Raw genomic sequence first — 22,234 nt, 5'->3', positions numbered from 1 at the left:
GTGAGGTGGTACACTTTGGAAGGACAAACTCCAAGGCAGAGTACAAAGTAAATGGCAGGATACTTGGAAGTGTGGAGGAGCAGAGGGATCTGGGGCTCATGTCCACAGATCCCTGAAAGTTGCCTCACAGGTAGACAGAGTAGTTAAGAAAGCTTATGGGGTGTTAGCTTTCATAAGTCGAGGGACAGAATTTAAGAGTGGCGATGTAATGATGCAGCTCTATAGAACTCTGGTTGGGCCACACTTGGAGTACTCTGTCCATTTCTGGTCACCTCACTATAAGAAGGATGTGGAAGCATTGGAAAGGGTACAGAGGAGATTTACCAGAATGCTGCCTTGTTTAGAGTATGGATTATGATCAGAGATTAAGGGAGCTAGGGCTTTACTCTCTGGAGAGAAGGAGGATGAGAGGAGAAATGGTAGAGGTATAGTTGATATTAAGGGGAATAGATAGAGTAGATAGCTAGCGCCTCTTCCCCAGGGCACCACTGCTCAATACAAGAAGACATGGCTTTAAGGTAAGGGGAGGGAAGTTCAAGGGGTATATTAGAGGAAATTCTATACTCAGAGAGTGGTTGGTGCGTGGAATGCACTGCCCGAGTCAGTGGTTGAGGCAGATACACTTTTGAAGTTTAAGAGATGACTAGACAGGTATATGGAGGAATTTAAGCTGAGGGAGGCAGAGTTTAAGGGTAGGCACAACATTGTGGGCCGAAGGGCCTGTATTGTGCTGTATTGTTCTATGTTCTATCTATTTCTCGCTGGAATCTCTCTTTTAATTTTTTTTTATTGAAGGTACGACACAGTAGAGAAAACGTAATGCATTACATTTTCCTCCATTTTGCTTTTATACCTTACCCCTAAACAACACAACGTCATCAGTGGGACATTCTGGGAGTTGTAGTCATTGTCATCGCTCGCTCCCTGTCAAAGCATGTTTCGTCAGCCACCACAGACGTCACCGAAACAGACCCACCGAGGCGCGAAGGGGAATCACACCCGTCCTTGTGGGCGCCGAGGCCGGCGACACCGACAGAAGCGATCTCGCTGCTCTCCGCCATGGCGATGGAGCGGAAGAGGAGGGGCTGATCATGGGCCGATTTCTTCCAGCCTATCGTAGCTCAGGCTTAACACTGACCCCTGCTTTCATTGGCTGCAATGCCTGTCGCTGAAATGGGAACTCAGAGGGTGATTAGTTTATGTGAACGTCAGTCAGCCTTCCTGTCTTTATAAAAGGGCAAAGACCGTGGTGAGGAAGGAGGTGATTTACTGGAGATGATATGGAGATAATATTGGAAGGGATATCAAACTTGGAATTGTTTGGGATATGATTTAGAAAATGGGATTTGTGGGGAACATAATATTCCAATGTTGTTTAATGTGGGCAAAATGGTTGTTACTGAAACAGGGAAGGTTGTGTTACTGGCTGGGTCATTTGCTGAGATTCATAATCAGGATAATTTAAGTGAAGAAGTTAAACAATGTAGTGATATGTTTTTCAGTGAATACCCTGATGTGCTTGAAGTCAGCTGTAGCAATGATAGTATCGCTGATGGAGAAATTCCTTTCTATGAATTTAAGAAGTCTATTAATAATGCAGGTCAGGTGTTTCCAGAAAAGAGTGATATTTGAAATTGGAATTGTATATAATTCTCTTTTGGGAAAATATTAAATGTTTGAATTGTGCATCTACTTTCCTCATGGAAAATGGAAATAGTAATGCCAATTCTAAAACCTGGCAGATCCCCTTTTGATCCTTCTAGTTAAGGGCCTATATCGTGAATGTCTCATTTATGTAAACTTATGGAATGTATGGTAATCAAGCGCTTGAGTTATATTTTGGAAAGAGTGGTGATAAAGTGTTTTATTAGAGTGGATTTTGGAAGGGTGAAATGACATTAGATTCAGTTTTAGGTTTGGAAGATGATATTCCGAAAGCACAATTAAAGATGTTGTAATAGCAGTATTTCTTGATACTGAAAAGGGAAATGATATGGAAGAAAGGACTTTTGATTAAATTAGGAGTGAGGGGGACATTCTATAATTTTTCTGAGTTTTTTTTTTGGACGGACTGTCCAAGTACCGGTCGGCATGTTATGTTTGTGTTTCTATGAGATAGAGAATGGGATCCCACAAGGCAGTATTTGTAGCCCTTCATTATTTAATATTATGATTAATGATATTTTCTCTGAGATGGGAAAATGGGATACCCTGGGTAAATCACAATATACAGATGATGTAGGTTTATAGATTAGAGGTATTAATTGCAATTTACAATTAATAGATCAAACAGTGGGCAGATTGATGAGGATTTTAAGCTTTCAGTAGTTAAAAAACATTATGTGGTTTGCAAACAGCATTAATAGACTTGCACTTGATTTTAAATTATGTCATTAATATCTTGAGGAAGTGCCAGTGGTAAGATTTCTCAGTATGTGGATGGATAATAAGCTGACGTGGAAGCACCTATCGGTAAAATAATTGATAAATGTAAAGGAGCTTTAAATGTCCTCAGACATCTATGTGGGTATTCTTGGGTGCAACATGAAAATCTTTGTTGACCAATTATATTTGATTAATTTCATCTGTTCTTGATTATGTCTGTGTGGCTTATGGATCAGCTTCATCTTGAAATTAAAAATGTTTGTATGTGATACAATTACAGACTTTAAGATTGTGTTCTGGTGCGGTAATGTTGTCTCCTGTTTTGGCTTTACTGATTGCAATGGGATAATTGCCCTCAAAGTGACAGAGGTTCGAGTTGATGTCAACATACTGGATTAATTTGCGGGGGACAAGGAAATGATCATCCGGTTAAAGGTGTGCTGGAGGACGGTTGGGGACATCACAAGAAGAGTGTTTTTTGTTCTGAGTGGCTGGGTTCTTACCACGCTGGGAATATGGGTGTATTTGATGATACAATATGTCCCACTGTAGCTTTCTCTGTAACCACACCTTGTTTTTTCCAATGACTTCAGTTGATTTTATGTTACACGATCGGATTCGGTTCTGCCTGAGAGTCTGTTGGTTCATTGGTATATTAATGAAAGTTATTATCATAGAGTAACCATTTTTACAGATGAATCCAAAGATAAGTTAACTGGGGATGTTGGTGTGGCTGTTTTTGTGTGCCTGAATTGCAGGTAATGATAAAGAAATGACTTATAGCCATTTATCAGCATAGGAAGCAGAATTCTTTGCCAACAGTTTAGGCTTACAGTGGGTGGAGGAAATTGGTCCTTATAATTTGCTCAGAATACATTTCGGTTTTGATGAGTCTTAAACAGGTCATTCTGGCAGTAGGTCAGATTGACTGTTGGAAACTCGTCAAACGGTATTTCATATATAAAGTTTGATTTATATGTCTGCACATTATGGGCCCTGCACATCACACTGTTGAGGGAAATGATGATATTGACTGTTTAGCACCAAAAGCTGTTAAATGTTAAGCTGTGGATATAGAAGCTAAAGGGTTGGTAGTGTTAAGAATTAGGGGCTTATGGCAAGACGTAGGATAATGGACATAAGGGCAGACACCTTTACAGAATACATAAACCTGTTGGGTTTATAGAAGAAGAGCTTAAAACAAGAGAAGGAATGATATTGACATGACATAGAAATGTCAACCCTATGCTTAATTATGCCTTGTATCTAATTGGAAAACTTCATTCTGTGTCGTGTACATTTTGTCAATATGAAACTGTCGAAACACATACTATTTCAATGTGAAGCGCACAAGGCTGAAGAAAAATCAAATGCAGTCTTCAGTACAATCATTGCGAGGGTAGATAGTTTTCAGATAAAACCTATTAAATTATGGGACTGACTTTTAATCAATTCATAGTTTGAGCTGGAAAAGGCATGTAATAATTGTGTTAAACCTAAGGAAATGACATATAGGGTAGCAAAGGTGAGTGGGATGTTGGATTATTGGGATGCTCTTAAAATCCAACAAAAGGCAATGAAAAAAGCCATAAGAATGGTAAAGACGAAATTTGAGGGCAAACTGGCCAATAATATAAATCAAGATACTAAAAGTTTAGTTTTCAGTTACATGAAGAGTGAAAGGGAGCTGAGAGTTGATACTAGACCACTGGAAAATGATGCTGGTGAAGTAGTAATGGGGGACAAAGAAATGGCAGGTGAACTTAATGAACAATCTTCACTGTCTTTTCCGGTCAGCACCGCCCCCACTTGTCCCATTTAACCTGTCTCATTACGAGTGGACTTTAGGACCCGGGGGAGCTCAGGACCTGCCGCCCGCATCTGCTGCTGAATCCCTGGTGTTTCTGTTCGGTTGACGGATGAGGTGAACGAGTTAAAATTAATCGATCGACAATTCTTATGTCGTGTTTATTTCACTCCATAGAACCATAGAACACTACAGCACAGAAAACAGGCCATTTGGCGCTTCTAGTCTGTGCGGAAACTTTATTCCGCTCGTCCCATTGACCTGCACCCAGTCCGTAACCCTCCAGACCTCTCCCATCCATGTAGCTATCCAATTTATTCTTAAAACTTAAGAGTGAACCTGCATTTACCACGTCAGATGGCAGCTCGTTCCACACTCCCACCACTCTCTGAGTGAAGAAGATCCTCCTAATGTTCCCCCTAAAGCTTTCCCCTTTCACCCTAAAACCATGTCCTATCATATTTATCTTTCCTAATCTAAATGGAAAGAACTTACTCGCATTTACTGTCTATACCTCACATAATTTTGTAAACCTCTATCAAATCTGCCCTCATTCTTCTATGCTTCAAGGAATAAAGTCCTAACCTGTTCAATCTTTCCCTGTAACTCAACTCCTGAAGACCTGGCAACATCCTAGTAAATCTCTGAACTCTTTCAATCTCTCCAGCCTCTCCATGGATACCTCATGTCTGAACCATGTGGGACCTTGTCAAAGGCCTTACTACAGTTCATGTAGACAACATCCACAGCTACTTCTACTTAGTTTGTACTTCTACAGCTTCACCTACTTAGTTGGTAACCTCCTCGAAAAACTCTTCGAGATTCATTAAACACGATCTACCAGGCACAAAGCCATACTGACTATCCTTAATCAGCCCTTGGCTGTCCAAATACTTGTAAATCCGATCTCTCAGAACATCTTCCAATAACTTACATACTACTGATGTCAGGCTCACTGGCCTTTAGTTGCCTGGTTTTCTATTGGAGCCTTTTTTAAACAACGGAATAACATGAGCTACCCTCCAATCCTCCGGCACTGCACCCGTGGCTGAGGACATTTTAAATATTTCTGTCAGGACCCCTGCAATTTCTACTCTAGTCTCTCTCAAGGTCCGAGGAAATATCAAGTCAGGCCTGGGGGATTTATCTACCTTTATTCGCTGTAAGGCAGAAAGCACCTCCTCCTCTTTAATCTACAAATGTTCCATGACACTCCTGCTTGTTTCCCTTCCTTCCATATACACTATGCCAGTTTCCTGAGTAAATACTGATGCAAAAAAACTGTTTAAGATCTCCCCCATCTCGTGAGGCTCCACACATAAACGACCACTCTGATCTTCTAGGGGACCAATTTTGTCCCTTACTATCCTTTTACTCTTAATATACTTGTAGAAACCCTTCGGGTTTTCCTTCACATTATCTGCCAAAGCCACCTCATGTCTGTTTTTTTCTTCCTGATTTCCTTCTTTAGTATTTTCTTACGTTTATTATACTCTTTAAGTAACTCATTTGCTCTTTGTTGCCTCTACCTGCTATACACTTCTCTCTTTTTCTTAACCAGATCGCCAATATCCCTTGAAAACCAAGGTTCCCTATGCCTGTTAACTTTGTCTTAAATCCTGACAGGAAAATGCAAACTCTGCACCCTCAAAATTTCACATTTGGAGGCCTTCCACTTCCTGAACACATCCTTGTCAGGAAAAAAAAACTTATCCCAATCCACTCTTCCTAGATCTTTTTTCATTTCCACAAAATTAGCCCTTCTGCTATTTAGAACCTCAACTCGAGGACCAGACCTATCCTTATCCATAATTAACTTGAAACTGATGACATTATGGTCACTTGATCCAAAATGTTCACCTACACATACTTCTGTCACCTGACCTGTCTGGTTTCCTAATAGGAGATCAAGTATTGCATCCTCTCTCGTAGGTACCTCTATATATTGATTTAGAAAACTTTCCTGAAAACATTTCACAAACTCCAAGCCATCTAGCCCTATTACAGTTTGGGAGTCCCAGTCAATATGTGGAAAGTTAAAATCCCCTACTATTACAACTTTCTGTTTCTTACAGCGGTCTACTATCTTTATACAGATTTGCTCCTCCAATTCTCTCTGACTTTTGGGCCGTCTGTAATACACCCCTATTAGTGTGATCACACCTTTCCCGTTCCTCAGCTCCACCCATATGGCCTCTGTAGACAAGCCCTCCGTTCTGTCCTGTCTACGCACAGCTGTGATATTTTCCCTGACTAGTAATGCCACTCCTCCCCCTTTCATCCCTCCCCCTATATCACGTCTGAAACAACGAATATTTCTATCATGTATAAACCTTAGGTGGGAGGTTATCTTTTTGTATTAATGTATTAAAAATAAATTATAAATTCTACCAATGGAACCTCTTACTAAAGGATTCATATTCAAAATAGTATCCAACAAATCAGATTCTTGCATATATGGGAATTTAGATAATTATTTTTGTAAAAAATGTCTAACCTGAAGATATTGCAGAAAGTGTGTATGAGAGAATATTTACTAATTAACTCTTCAAAAATCATCAATCGACCATCACAAAATAAATGAGAATAAATGAATCTGCAAAAAAATAAATCTTCTTTGATATGTGCCAATCACTGTTTAATTCAGTTAAAAATTGTTCACTGTTACTATTTAACAAAGGAGAGACTATTCAAAATATTTCCTAACATAGATAATTATTACGATAGGTGTAAAACTGAAGTAGCCACTTTTTCACATATGTTCTGGTCATGTTCATTATTTTCTTTTGGAAATCTTTGTTTTCTCCAATTTTTAAAGTTCTGAAAATTAATTTACAACCTAATGTATAAACCTTTGATTTCTGTCTATACATGCAGTCCTCGCATGACCTTTATCCTCCTCCACCTCACTATCTGCTCTAACATTCTGGTTACCCTCCCTCTACAGATCTAGATTAAATCCCCCGGAGCAGCACTGGCAAATCTACCCGCAAGAATGTTAGTCCCACTCCAGTTCAGGAGCAAACCGTCCTGTCAGAACAGGTCCCACCTTCCCGGGAACAAAGCCCAATTGTCCAGAAACATGAAGCCCTCCCTCCTGCACCATCTCCTTAGCCACGTATTTAGCTGCTCTCTCCGCACATTTATATTTACAGGGTGTTACGTATTCAGGCAACAATAAATATATGTGAGTTAGGCAAAGGTTTTTATAACAAATAACACGTTTGTTAAACACTGAAAACAAACCCCCCAAAAGTAAACAAACACTAGCGTAACCGGAAAACAGCTGCTGTGCGGCAGCTTCACAGTTCTTAAAGCGATGCAGCAAAGACAGTTCTTAAAGCGATGTTGAAAAAAACAGTTCTTTAAAGCGGTATGCCGAAAGTTCAAAATCCTCACAGTCCATTTAAAAGAAGAGACTTTTTAAGGCGATTTAAAATTCTCTTCCACGTCGTTGTCCTTCGATCCCCGGCGTCGAACTCTTCCCACGTAGAATTTTATGAAACGTAACTGTTTAAAAGCACTGACCTCCTCTTCCACACTCTGTCCTCAATCTCCTGCTATCCCAGCAGAGATTAACACGAGAACAGTCAATGAAATCCTTCCGAATGAGGATCACACAAGGTCGAAACCAATCCACCGTCGAAAATCGATTCTCCTCGATCTTTAACTTCCGAACTTTCATCTTCACTCTCCACAGTAAAGAAACTGCTGGCTATGACATTTTAAACTTCAGGCAATAGATAAAACTTCATTTTTCAACTAAACTGCGTCATCACATTAAATCACGCAGTGGCATGAAGTCAACTTGGCAAATCCAGCCACGAACTGCCCCTCCCCACTGGGTGGGTCTTCCTTTTATAACCTGTAAAAAAAACCTGTCACATGACCTCTACTCGCGGGAAAATGACGTCACTCCACCATCACAAGACCATTACCTCAAGTCCAGTATAACTTCAACCCCAGTCACGTGACAAGGGTACCACTATCACGTGTCACGGGTACGTAACAAGGGACTTTACTCCTGACGCCGGTCCCCGGGACCCGACCCGTTTACAGACCCGGAGCGGAACCGGAGCAGATTCTCAGCCACTGGTTTACATCCCAGGTCGCGAAGAAAGGATAAAGTTTCCCCGTGAATTTATTCCCAGTGAAGGTGTGGAGATGGATCTTTGTCTCCGCGTTGTAAAATGAAACTGTCCCGGACTCGTAACTGAGATAAACTCCCACCCTCCCGGGGATGGGACCGGCAGCGAGACGGGCCCCGGGGAAGGGGAGATCACCGAAAACGTCATAATCCCGATGTAACACGTCATCAACCCGCCTGATGATCCAGAATCCGGTCTCCGGACTCAGACCGACCGGTCCCTTCCTCTCCACAGACTCTGCGGCGACTCCCAGACACCAGCCCCGTTTCCCCGTCACCTCCACCTCCCAGTAATGTCTCCCCGAAGTGAATCCCTCCGATCCCAGCACACATTCCCAGTCTGTGAATCTCTTCCCGCTGTCAGGGAGATTCCTCCCGGTCCGGGTCCGTCTCACACTCTTCCGATCCTCAGACACCTCGAGCTCCGGATGCGCCGTTTCCACATCCAGGGTGACAGAGACTGCGGGATGAAGCAGAGAATTAGAGAGTCCCCGGGGATCGGGGAGAGAAGCAGAGAATTAGAGAGTCCCCGGGAATCGGGGGGAGACTCGGGCAGCGCGGCCCCGGGGATCGGGGAGAGAAGCAGAGAATTAGAGAGTCCCCGGGGATCGGGGGGAGACTCGGGCAGCGCGGACCCGGGGAAAGGGGGGAGACTCGGACAGCGCGGCCCCGGGATCGTGGGGAGATTCGGTCAGCGGGGCTCCGGGGATCGGGGTGTGGGGGGGGAGTCTCAGGCAGCGCGGTCCCGGGGATCGGGGGAAGACTCGGACAGCGCGGCCCCGGGGATCGGGGAGAGAAGCAGAGAATTAGAGAGTCCCCGGGGATCGGGGGGAGACTCGGGCAGCGCGGACCCGGGGAAAGGGGGGAGACTCGGACAGCGCGGCCCCGGGATCGTGGGGAGATTCGGTCAGCGGGGCTCCGGGGATCGGGGTGTGGGGGGGGAGTCTCAGGCAGCGCGGTCCCGGGGATCGGGGGAAGACTCGGACAGCGCGGCCCCGGGATCGGGGGGAGACTCGGGCAGCGGGGACACGGGGATCGGGTGGGGAGACTCGGGCAGCGGGGACCCGGGGATCGAGTGGGGAGACTCGGGCAGCGCGGCCCCGGGGATCGGGGGGGAGACTCGGGCAGCGCGGCCCCGGGGATCGGGTGGGGAGACTCGGGCACCGCGGCCCCGGGAATCGGGGGAGAGACTCGGGCAGCGGGGCCCCAGGGATCGGGGGGGGGGGGGGACTCGGGAACAGAGAACATAGAGCAGCACAATACAGGAACAGGCCCGTCATACAATGTTCACATTCATTTGTGAGTGTGAAGTGGGGCAGTGTGATGGTTTGAGACAGTAAAGGAGGTGATAATGGGAACCAGCAGGGGAGGGATGAATGGCAGATTGAACCAGGAGGGGGAGGGGTGGAAAGCCTGTGGGTGAACTGTGTGTGTAGACGTAATGAGAAGCTAGAGGGGGCAAAGATGGCAGATGAGGATGACTTTGTCCCCTTTCCCACAACCCCATCCCCCGCAGCCCTTCATTAGGACAGGGGATGAATTTGCAGTAACCCTTAAGCAACACAGGTCCTGATGAAGTGTTTCAGTCTGAACAGTCGACTGTTTACTCTTTCCCATAGAAACTTCCCGGCCTGCTGTTCCCCCAACAATTTGTGTGTGTTACTCTGCTTTAAATATACTCAATTATTTGGCCTCCACAGCTGCCTGTGGCAGATTCACTATACTGTGGATAAAGGAATTCCTCCTCATGTCTGTCCTAAATGGACATCCCTATAGTCGGAGGCTGTGCTTACCGTTCTCGACCCACCCACATCCTCCCCACATCAACTCTCTCCAGACAGGTGTCAGAGAGATCTGGCGAGACCCCTCATCAGGACCTGTGTAGCTTGGATTACCAGCATCTGCAGATTTTCTCCTGTTTGATTTTTAAAGCAGAAGTTAATAAGTAAACTTCTTGATTAGTCAGAGTCTCAAAAGTTATAGGTAGGAGGCGGGAGAATAGGGTTGAGGGGGATAATAAATCAGCCATTCTTCTAAACTCCAGTGAGTACAGGACTCCTCATATGTTAACTCCAACAAACACTCCTCATATGTTAACTCTTTCATTCCCAGAATTATTCTTGTGAATCTTCTGGACCCCCTCCAATGCCAGTACATGTTTTCCGATAGAAGGGACCCAAAACTGCTCACAATACTCCAAGTGTGGTCTGACCAATGCCTTATAAAACCTCAGCACTACATCCTTGCTCTTGTATTCTAATCCTCTCGGAATGAAAGCAAACATTGAGTTTGCCAATCCTACCACTGACACAAACTGCAAGTTAACCTTCAGGGAATCCTGCACAAGGACACCCATGTCCCTTTGCACCTCTGATTTTTGAATTTCGCCCTGTTTACAGAATTGTCTATGCCTTTATTCCTTTGACCAAAGTCGTACCTGCCTAAGTTTGTACCTGCCAAACTTTACCTGTGCTACAAGATCCTTATTACGTATACTGGTGCATTCAAATAAGACCATAAGTGAAAGCAGCAGAAGCCGGCCATTCGGCCCTTCGAATCTGCTCCGCCATTTAATCATGAGCTGATCCATTCTCCCATTTATTCCCACTCCCCAACCTTCTCACCATGACCTTTGATGCCCTGGCTACTCAGATACCTATCAATCTCTGTCTTAAATACACCCAGTGACTTGGCTTCCACTGCCGCAAGAAATTCACAAATTCACCACCCTCTGGCTAAAAAAAATTCTTTTCATCTCCGTTCTGAATGGGCGCCCTTCAATCCTTAAGTCATGCTCTCTCGTACTAGACTCCACCATCATGGGAAACAACTTTGCCACATCCACTCTGTCCATACCTTTTAACATTCGAAATGTTTCTCTGAGGTCCCCCCTCATTCTTCTAAACTCCAAGGAGTACAATCCAAGAGCGGTCAAATGTTCCTCATATGTTAACCCTCTCATTCCCGCAATCATTCTAGTGAATTTGCTCTGAACCCTCTCCAATGTCAGAACATCCTTTCTTAAATAAGGAGCCCAAAACTGCACACAGTATTCCAAGTCATGTCTTACCATTGCCTTATAGAGCCTCAACGTCACATCCCTGCTCCTATACTCTATTCCTCTAGAAATGAATGCCAACATTGCATTCGCCTTCTTCACCACCGACTCAACCTGGTGGTTAACCTTAAGGGTATCCTGCACGAGCACTCCCAAGTCCCATTGCATCTCAGAACTTTGAATTCTCTCACCATTTAATAATAGTCTGCCCGTTTATTTCTTCTACCAACGTGCATGACCATACACTTTTCAACATTGTATTTCATTTGCCACTTCTTTGACCATTCTCCTAATCTATCCAAGTCTCTCTGCAAACTCTCTGTTTCCTCAGCACTACCGTCCCCTCCACTTATCTTTGTATCATCAGCAAACTTAGCCACAGAGCCATCTATTCCATAATCCAAATCGTTGATATACAACGTAAAAAGAAGCGGCCCCAACACGGACCCCTGTGGAGCACCACTGGTAACTGGCTGCCAAACAGAATAGGATCCTTTATTCCCACTCTCTGTTTCCTGCCAATCAGCCAACCCTCTATCCACATATGTAACTTTCCCGTAATTCCATGGGCTCTTATCTTGTTTAGCGGCCTCATGTGCGGCACCTTGTCAAAGGCCTTCTGAAAATCCAAATACACAACATCCACTGCATCACCCTTGTCTAGCCTACTTGTAATCTCCTCAAAAACTTTCAATGGGTTTGTCAGGCAGGACTTTCCTTTAAGGAAACCATGCTGAGTTTGGCCTATCGTCATATGGCTCCAGGTACTCCATAACCTCATCCTTGACAATTGACTCCAACAACTTCCCAACCACCGATGTCAAGCTAACAGGTCTATAATTTACTTTATGCTTCCTTGCCCCTTTCTTAAATACCAGAGTGGCATTTACAATCTTCCACTCCTCCGGAACCATGCCAGAATCTATTGACTTTTGAAAGATCATTGCTAATGCCTCCACAGTCTCCACAGCTACTTCCTTCAAAACACAAGGGTGCATTCCATCTGGTCCTGGAGATTTATCTACCCTTAGACTATTTAGCTTCCTGAGTACTTTCTCTGTCGTAATTGTGACTGCGCACACTTCTCTTCCCTGACACCCTTGAGTGTCCGGTGTACTGCTGATATCTTCCTCGGTGAGGACAGATGCAAATACTCATTCAGTTCCTCAGCCATCTCCTTATCTCCCATTACAATTTCTCCAGCATCATTTTCTATCTGTCCTATATCCAACCTCACCCATGTTTTACTCCTAATGTACTTGAAAAAGCTTTTAGTAACTTCTTTGATATTACTTGCTAGCTTCCTTTCATAGTTCATCTTTTCCCTCTTAATGGCCTTCTTAGTTTCCTTTTGTAAGCTTTAAAAACTTCCCAATCCTCTGTCTTCCCACTAATTTTTGTTTCCTTGAATGCCCTCTCCTTTGCTTTTACTTTGGCTTTCACTTCTCTTGTTAGCCAAGGTCGCATCGTTTTTCCATTTGAAAATTTTGTCTTTTTTGGAATATATCTGTCTTGCACCTTCCTCACTTCTCGCATAAACTCCAGCCACTGCTGCTCTGTCGTCCTCCCGCTAGTGTCCCTTTCCAGTCAAATTTGGCCAGTTCCTCTCTCGTGCCACTGTAATTTCCTTTACTCCACTGCAATACCGACACATCGGATTTCGACTTTATTTCTCAAATTTCACAGTGAACTCAATCATGTTACGATCACTGCCTCCTAATGGTTCCTTCACCTCAATCTCTCTAATCACCTCTGGGTCATTACACAATATCCAATCCAGTACCTCTGATCCCCTAGTGGGCTCAACAACAAGCTGTTCTGAAAAGCCATCTCGTAGACATTCTACACATTCAGCACCTTCCGATCCTATGTCATCTCTTTCTAATGATTTAATATAATTTCTTACCAATAAAGCCACGCCACCCCCTCTGCCTACCTGCCTATCCTTCCGATACACCGTGTATCCTTGGACGTTCTGCTCTCAGAGACATGCATCCTTTAGCCACGTCTCAGTGATGGCCACAAAATTATACCTGACAATCTGTAGCTCTACGACAAGATCATCCACCTTATTCCTTATGCTGTGTGTATTTAAGTATAACACTTTAAGTCCAGTATTTTGTACTTTTTGTTTTGATTGCACTGCAACTCATCCCATTGGCTGCAAATTTGCCCCATCACCTGCCTGTCCTTCCTGACATCTTTACTGCTCACTATCTTAGATTTATTTCTGTTTTCCCCCTGCTCCACTCTCTCATTCCGGTTTACCAGCCCCCTGCCAAATTAGTTTAAACCCTCCCTAACAGCTCTATTAAACATTCCCGCTGTGGTTCAGGTGTAACCCGTCCTTTTTGAACAGGTAATACTTCCCCCTGAAGAGATCCCAATGATCCAAGAATCTGAAACCCTGCCCCCTGCACCAGTCTCTCAGCCACGCATTCATCAGCCTGATCCTACTATTCTTGCCCTCGCTAGCACGTGGCACAGGTAGCAATCCTGAGATTACTACCCTGGAGGTCCTGCTTCTCAGCTTCATTCCCAATTCCCGGAAATCTCTCTTCAGGACGTCCTCCCTTTTCCTCTCTATGTCATTGGTACCAACATGTACCAAGAAAGCTGGCAGCTCGCCCTCTCCCTTCAGAATATTCTGGACCCGATCCGAGACATCCCGTACCCTGGTACCTGGGAGGCAGCACACCATGCGGGTATCTCTACCAGGCTCACAGAATCTCCTGTCTGTTCCCCTGACTATGGAATCCCCTATGACTACCGCATTCCTCTTCTCCCTCCTTCCCTCCTGCACAACAGCGCCAGGCTCAGTGCCAGAGACCCGGTCACCGTGGCCGTCCCCTGTCAGGTCATCCCCCTCAACAGCAGCCGAAACGATATACTTTTTGCTGAGGGGGGCAGCCACAGGGGAGCTCTCCACTATCCGGGCATTTCTCTTCCCTCTCCTGACAGTCACCCAGTTTTCTGACCCCTGTAGCCTAGGGATGACTACCTCCCTGTAGCTCCTGTCTATCACCTCTTCATTTTCTCTAATAAGCAGTAGGTCATCAAGCTGCAGCTCCAGATCCCTAACACGGTCTCCGAGGAGCTGAATCTCGGTTCACCTGGTGCAGATGTGGCTATCAGGGAGGCTGGAGGTCTCCCAGGATTCCCACATCTGACACCCTGAACAAAGCACTAACCCTGCAGACATCCTACCTAATTCTACAGGAATGAAACAAAGAAAGATAGGTCTACTCACCCACTTACTTCACCAAACACACGAACTTTTTAAACCGTTAGCTAATGTGCCCTGCCGTTCCCCCGTCCGTCTGGCCCAATTTGCTAAGGGGAGAAAAAGAGTCGGTGCCTCGCTCTCGCCTCTTCCCGTTTCCGCCTAAGCCCGTTGAGCCAAAGCCCTACACTCTGCTGCCACCCACTCCGCTGCCCGCTGTATAGGGTGGTCATCTTTTTAAACTCTCCGCGCTGTCCTGCGCAGTCTCGCCGTTCTTGTACGCAAAGTTTTTTAAAAAACTGCCTTCCTTCAGAATTTAGCTCCCACGCCGCCTTTCTTGTCCCAATCTAAAAAAATACTTTCAGTCCTGTATTCATCAACCTATTCCACACTGTCCACATGAAATTCAGCAAGGCCTTTGATGTCGATGATAGACCACACTTGGGGCATTGTCTGCATTTCCGGTTCCCGAATATGGGGAGGATGTCATTACGCTGGACAGGAGGCTTCAGGAGGATGTTACCAGGACTGGGGGCTTGGGTTAAAAGCAGAGAGTGGATAAGCTTGGGCTATTCAGCTGTAGTGTAGGATGTTCAGGTATGACCCCTTATCGAGGGAAATAATTCATAAGGAGCTTAAATAATGTTTCTTTTTCCAAGAAATGTGAGTACAGAACCAGAGGCCTCAGATTGAAAGTGAGACGGGAAATTTTTCTGAGTGGTCTATCGGGTAACATTCTCATACAAAGGGAGGTTGGTAAATGGAATTTGCCCTCAAACACTGTAGAAAAAGGTAAAAATAAAACATTTTAAAATAAATTTGGGCCGGTACACAGATGGGAAATGGTTAGAGGGATGGGGGGGGGGAGCAAACACACACAAATGGGCCATGCTCAAGAAGACATCTTAGTCTTGCAGATTGATGAAGTGGGCCGTGGGTTCAACATCCATCAAACCCTCCCAGATCATCCTCCTGAGGAATCTCACCCCGGAGTCTGTCTGTGAAGTGTTGATGTGACGTCACGTCAGAGGGCAGCTCAGTGACACAGAACACATAGACTGGGTAAGGACGGCAGATTTCAATCCTAAATGGGAATTTGTGCCTATTTCTGTGGACGTGTGTCACACTCTGATAGTGTATCTCGTGTGTGTGTGTGTGTGTGTATGTGTGTGTGTGTGTGTGTGCGTGTGCGTGTGCGTGTGCGTGTGCGTGTGCGTGTGTGTGTGTGTGTGTGTCAAATTTCTTCGCATCTGTTTTAAATAGATGCCCCTCTATCTTGAGGCTGTGCCCTCTTGTCCTAAACTCCACCACCAGGGGAAACATCCTTTCCAAATCTACTCTGTCTAGGACTTTCAACATTTGAAAGGTTTCAATGAGATCCCCCCTCATCTTTCTAAATACCAGCGAGTACAGACACAGAGCTATCAAACGTTCTTCGTATGATAACCCTTTCATTCCTGGAATCATCCTTATGAAATGAACCTTCTGCAATGCCAGCACACCTTTTCTTAGACGAGGAGCCCAAGTTCAATACACAAGGTGGGGCTTCACAAGCCTCAGCATCACATCCTTGCTCTTGAATTGAATACTTTTCTAAACCCCTTGAAATGAATGCTAACATTGGATTTGCCTTCCTCACCACTGACTCTACCTGCAAGTTCACCTTTAGGGTGTTCTGCAGAATGACTGCTAAGTCCATTTTCAACTCAGCTTTTTGGGTTTTCTCCCCATCTGAAAAAAAATCTGCACATTATTTCTACGACCACAGTGCATGGCCATGCATTGTCCAACATTGTATATCATTTGTCACTTTCTTTCCCATTCTCCTCATTCAAGTCCTTGTGCAGCCTAACTGTTTCCTCAACACTACCGGCCCCTCCACCAATTCTGTATCATATGAAAACTTGGAAAAATGCCATCTACTCTAGGACAAGAGGGTATGAATTCAGGATTAAAGGACGTCCTTTTAGAACTGAGATGTGGAGAAATTACTTTAGTCAGTGTGTGGAAAATCTGTGGAATTTGTTGCCACAAGTGGCTGTTAAGGCAAAGTCATATATAAGGCAGAGATAGATAGGTTCTTGATTAGCCAGGGCATCAAAGGGTATAGGGTGAAAGCAGGGGAGTGGGGATGACTGGAAGAATTGGATCTGCCTATGACTGAATGGTGGAGCAGACTCGATGGGCCGAATGGCCTACTTCTGCTCCTGTATCTTATTGTCTATTCCATCAGCTGAATCTTGATATACAGCATAAAATGATGGTGTCCTAACACTGACCGCTGCGGAACTCAAGTCACTGGCAGCCAACCAGAAAAGGATCCCTTTACTCTCATCCGCTGTTTCCCACCAATCAGCCAATGTTCTAACCATACCTGTAACTTTTCTGTAATACCATGGCCTCTTAACCTGGTTACCACCTTCATGTGTGGCACCTTGTCAAAGGCCTCTTAAATTCCAAATATACAACATCCACTGCATCCCCTTTATCTATCCTGCTTGTAATCTCCTCAAAGAATCCCAACAGGTTTGTCAGGCAGGATATTCCCTTAACGAAGCCAGGCTGACTTGTCCTATCTTGTCCAGGGTCACCAAGTATTCCATAACCTCATACTTAACAATTGTCTCCAATTTCTTCCCAACCACAGAGGTGAGGCTAACTATCTATAATTTCCTTTCTGCTGTCTTCCTCCTTACTTAAAGAGTTAAGTGACATTTGCCATTTTCCAGTCCTCTGCCAGGGTCCAATGATTTTTGAAAGATCAAACCTCTTTCAGAACACTAGGGTGCAGTTCATCTGGTCCACGTGACTTATGTACCTTTAGGGCTTTCAGCTTTTTGAGCACCTTCTCCCTTGTATCAGTAACTGCACTCACTTCTCTTCCCTCGCACTCTTCAACACCGGGCACAGTGCTAGTGTCTTCCACAGTGAAGACTGGTGCAAAATATTTGGTTTATCTGCCATCTCTTTATCCCGCATTATTATATATCCGGCCTCATTTTCTAGCGGTCCTATACCCACTCTCATCTCTGTTTTTTTTTTTACAATACTTGAAAAACAATTTGATATTGTTTGCTAACTTGTTTTACAAAGACAGGTGTGTAAAAAGGGCCTGAAGGATCATTGGAGACCAGAGTCACCCCAAACACAACCTGTCCCAGTTGCTACCATCCGGGATACGGTACCGCAGCATAAAAGCCAGGAGCAACAGGCTCCGGAACAGCTTCTTCAACCAGGCCAGCAGACTGATTAACTCATGTGGAAACAACAATATTTCTATGTTATATGAACCAGCCTGTTGTACATATTATTCATTATAAACTACTATAAATTGTGCATTGCACATTTAGGTGGAGACATAACATAAAGATTTTTACTCCTCATGTATATGAAGGATGTAAGTAATAAAGTCAATTCAATTCAAATCAATTTCTTGTTTATTTTTCCCCTCCCAATCATCCTTTTAGTTCCTCTCTGTAGATATTTAATAGCTTTCCAATCCTCTGTCTTCCTACTAATTTTTGCTTAGTTGTATGCCCTCTCTTTTGCCTTTACATTAACTTGTCTTCCCTTGTCAGCCACGGTTTTACTACTTTGCCATTTGAGTATTTATTTATTTTTGGAATAAATCTATCCTCACCTTCCTCATTTTCCCAGAAACTGACACCATTTCTCCTCTGCTCTCATCCCTGCCAGCATCTCCTTCCAATTTGCTTTGGCCAACTCTTCTCTCAGACTGCTGTAATTTCTTTTACTCTGAAATACTACAACGTCAGACTTTACTTTCTCCTTATCAAATTTCAAGTTGAACTCAGCATGTTGTAAGCACTGCTTCCTAAGGTTTCATTTAACTACTCACCTCTGGTTCAATACATAACACCCAATCCAGTAGAGCTGTTCCCCGAGTAGTCTCAACGACAAAACTGCTCTAGAAAGCCATCACATTGCATTCAACAAACTCACTCTCTTGAGATCCTTTACCAACCTGATTTTCCCAATTGACCTGCATGTTGAAATCTCCCATGATTATCATAACATTGTCCTTTTCATCAGCGTTTTCTATTTCCAGTTGTAATCTGTGGGCCTCAGATCCACTGTTCAATGTTGGGAGGCCTGTATATGACTGTTGTCTGTGTCATTTTTACTTTTGCAGTTCCTTACCTCAACCCACAAGGATTCAACATCTTCTAATCCTATGTCACATCTTGCTGCTGATTTACCAGCAGAGCCACACCATCCCATCAGCCTTCCTTCCTTCCTCCGATACATTGTGTAACCGTGAACATTCAGATCCCAACTACAACCATCCTTCAGCCACGTTTCCGTGATGGCCACAACATCATACCTGACAATCGGTAATAGTGCAACAAGATCATCCACCTTATTTCTCATACTCCATGCATTGAGATATAACACTTTGTGTACTGTATCTGCTACCCTTTTTAATTCTGCATCCCTAATGCACTGATACTCACCCTGCTGGCTGCCATTTTCTCCTCTCATCTGTCCGCCCTATCTGACAGTCTGACTGCACGCTATCTTTGCATTTTACCATCAGTTCTATCGCTTCACTCCACTTCCAACCCCTCACCCCACCAAATTAGTTCAGACCCTCCCCAACAGCTCTATCAAATCTCTCTGTGAGAATATTGTTCTCCCTCGGGTCGAGGTGCGACCCATCCCTTTTGAGCAGGTCGTTCCTCCACCAGATGAGATCCCAATGATCCAAGAACCTGAATCCCTGTCCCCAGCACCATCTTCTCAGCCATGTTTATCTGTCAAATTATCCTGTTTCTACCCTCACCAGCACGTGGCACAGGCAGCAATCCAGAAATTACAACCCTGGGGGTGCTGCTTCTCAGCTTTCTACCAAGCTCTCCAAATTCTATTTTCAGGACCTCTTTGCTTTTACTTCCAATGTCATTGTCACAAATTTACCAAGATATCTGGCTCTTTTCCCTCCCTCTCTAAAATGCTGCGGACACGATTCGAGGAATCCCTGACCCTGGCACCCAGGAGGCAACATACCATTCGGGTGTCCCGTTCACATCAATAGATTCTCATGTCTGTTCCCCTGATGATTCAGTCCCCGATCACGACCACTCCCCTCTTCTGCCTCTAACAACAGTGAGAGATGCTGATCCGGAAGGGGGAAGACCTGTGTCAGTCAGAGTCTGCACTCACAGGGCACATGAAGGACTTGTGTATTTTCCTGACAATCTCTGTCTCCACACTGATACCTGCTTTTATTCCCTACAATATTATCATCAGTATTAAATTCCCAGTTCATCTGGTAGATCCAAACTCATATCCTGGTGTGTTAGTGCATTTGCCTGGGATTGACACACAGTGGTTCATCTGCCAGTCCCGTGCATTGGTTGTATTGTGACTCTGTGCTGGTGTGTCCAGGGGTCTGACCTCTCCAGCTAACCATGTGACAGTGATGCTTCCCAGTCGGTGCGGTTGATGTGGAATAAGCTTCAGTTCCCCTTCAGCCCAGTATTACAGACACTCTTTGCTTCAAATTGGAACTAAATTGAGCTTCATAAACAAGGGGAAATGAATCTTTGTAAGTTTTACCTCGATTAATAGCATCAAGCGTTTCTCTCAGCACTGTGTTCAACAAATAGGGGTGATCAAATTTTTCAACCGGTAGGGTTTCATCTGTCATTGACAATTCCAGGACATCGTCACTGATTCTGTAAATATTAAACTGCTGGTTATAAATTGATATTCTGAACTATTTTACAAATCCATTCAGGGTTTCAGTAAAGAGCCTGTCCTACCTTCTGTTCCGACGAGCTTCCTCCTGAAATAAATAAAACACAAATCCGATTAGACTTAGACTTACTATCCACATCCTGAATTTCATCCAAATCATTACCAGGTGTTGAAAATTCCCACTCCCGCAGTCACACGCACACACGGACAATACAGAACCACGGGGTAAATGACAGGGAAAGTTTCTGAATGTCAGACCATTACTGAGAGGATGAAACTTACAGGGAAGACAGGACAGGCTGTGCATTATCATCTGGATATGACGTCAGTGTGATTGGATGGAGGAATTTAATATCAGTGATGTATGTGATTGTGTGCGGGTGGAGGAAGTACCTCTATTTATGGGGAGACTCGTGGGGAGATGTAATTCCAGATGGATTTTAACAAATTCCACAAGAAATTTAGTGAAGAGGATGTGGAACTTGCTGCCACAGGAGTGCCTGAAATGGAACAGCAGAGACTGACTGTAATGGGGAGGCTGGATAAACACGTGAGGGACCAGAGATTTCGGGGCACTGTTGCTGGTTGTGATGAGTAGGTGGCAGGAGGATCGTGCAGAGGGGAAATTGAGAGGAGAAAATGGGCCGAATGGCCTGGTTATGTTTTGAACGATTGAACGTTCATTTGAATGTTATCTGTAAAAGTAAAGAGACAGTAATAGTTTCCCTAATCTGATGGAAACCGGATACAGAAGATAAGTCTGATGTGTGGGTCAAATTCTTTGTTCTCACTGATTGACAAAGAGAGCCTCACACCCACCGCACCAGACACACTCACAGCCTGTGACTGGAAATGGGAGTTAATGAGAGTTTTAGATGATATTTAATGTAGAATTAAGGACACAGTCAGCAGCTGTGTGTTATGATCAGAGTAAATAATTTCAGAGAAATTTGCATTCTGTCCTGGGATGTACAGAAGTTGTGCAAGTCCAGTTTTGGGAAAACAGCAACCCTGAATAGATGCATCAATTGTCTGGTGAGAAACTGTTTACTGCCATTTGTAAATGCTGTGTGTAGGAGCAATGCATCTGTTTTCTGTCTGCATTGTATTCTGTGTTATGTGTTTATTATGATAACCAGTCTGGTGAGTGGGGACGTGGTAAAAGCGAAGGGAATAAGTTACGTATTCATACTTTGTTCTGCACAGTTTTGATCTGGGGACGGGCGGATCTCGTTCTGTTGTTGACCGCTGTGTTGCAGCTTACTTTACAATGAATTACCCTGAAGTTTCATTGATTCAAGATTGTATTTTGCTAATGAATGATCAAAAGCGTATCTTGGACATTTTGAAATGTCACCATTGGGTGATGGGAGGGCGCATCATGCAGGTATAACAGCTTGTGTGAGGTCGCCAGCAGCGGCAATTGATTTGTTAGAATTGGCCTCTGTGCTGTGTTTATTTCAAATATACCACTGTTCATGTAGTGCCCTTTGACAGAAACAAATTGAAATATAATCCCTCACCTTGAGAAATATCACACTATCTTTTTGATCCATCTGTTCCTTTAACTTAGTGATTTCCTCCTGAATACTCCTTATATTCTCTTGAAGAGCTAGAATATTTTTCTCCATTGGGTTGAGAATCCTCTTCTCTTCTTCCCTGAGATCCCTGAGTAAGCTCTGCTCTTTCTCAGTGATAATCTGGCGCAGTGGGATGTGATGTGGGACTGAAGGCTGTGTGACTGTTCCTGTTGAATGAAAGGTGAAGATTAATATACTGCATTGCTCTGCCCTGTTTCCTTTTGTCGTTCAGTTCGGTCTATTGGAGTCCATTCTACTTCTGAGAGCATTCCCGTCAACACCATTCCCTCACGTTTTCCTGAAACCTCACTTA

At 44.3% G+C, this 22,234-nt stretch overlaps 1 protein-coding gene across 1 annotated transcript; it reads right to left on the bottom strand.

Moving 5' to 3' along the window:
- Positions 1-7,208: 7,208 nt before the first annotated feature.
- Positions 7,209-21,942, bottom strand: LOC140723757 (E3 ubiquitin-protein ligase TRIM39-like). The gene is made up of 4 exons (XM_073038298.1): positions 21,865-21,942; positions 20,407-20,429; positions 20,201-20,319; positions 7,209-8,799 (listed from the first exon to the last, which is right to left on the bottom strand). The coding sequence occupies exons 1-4, from the start codon at positions 21,895-21,897 to the stop codon at positions 8,246-8,248; spliced, it is 729 nt and encodes a 242-aa protein (XP_072894399.1). The 5' UTR covers positions 21,898-21,942; the 3' UTR covers positions 7,209-8,245.
- Between the last annotated feature and the right edge of the window lie 292 nt (positions 21,943-22,234).

This window comes from Hemitrygon akajei, unplaced genomic scaffold (assembly GCF_048418815.1).
Source record: "Hemitrygon akajei unplaced genomic scaffold, sHemAka1.3 Scf000133, whole genome shotgun sequence".
Lineage (NCBI taxonomy): Eukaryota > Metazoa > Chordata > Chondrichthyes > Myliobatiformes > Dasyatidae > Hemitrygon > Hemitrygon akajei.
The sequence above is the reverse complement of the archived record's forward strand: the minus strand, read 5'-3'. Positions and strand labels throughout refer to the sequence as shown.

Bases quoted from the DNA above. Each gene is read 5' to 3' on its own strand.
- LOC140723757 (XM_073038298.1), bottom strand. From the start codon at position 21,897: ATGGATCAAAAAGATAGTGTGATATTTCTCAAG. The intron at 20,430-21,864 runs GTGAGGGATTAT...TATTTATTTCAG, and splicing joins ATAGTGTGATATTTCTCAAG to GAGGAAGCTCGTCGGAACAG. The intron at 8,800-20,200 runs GTAAAACTTACA...TTCATCCCGCAG, and splicing joins GCTTGATGCTATTAATCGAG to TCTCTGTCACCCTGGATGTG.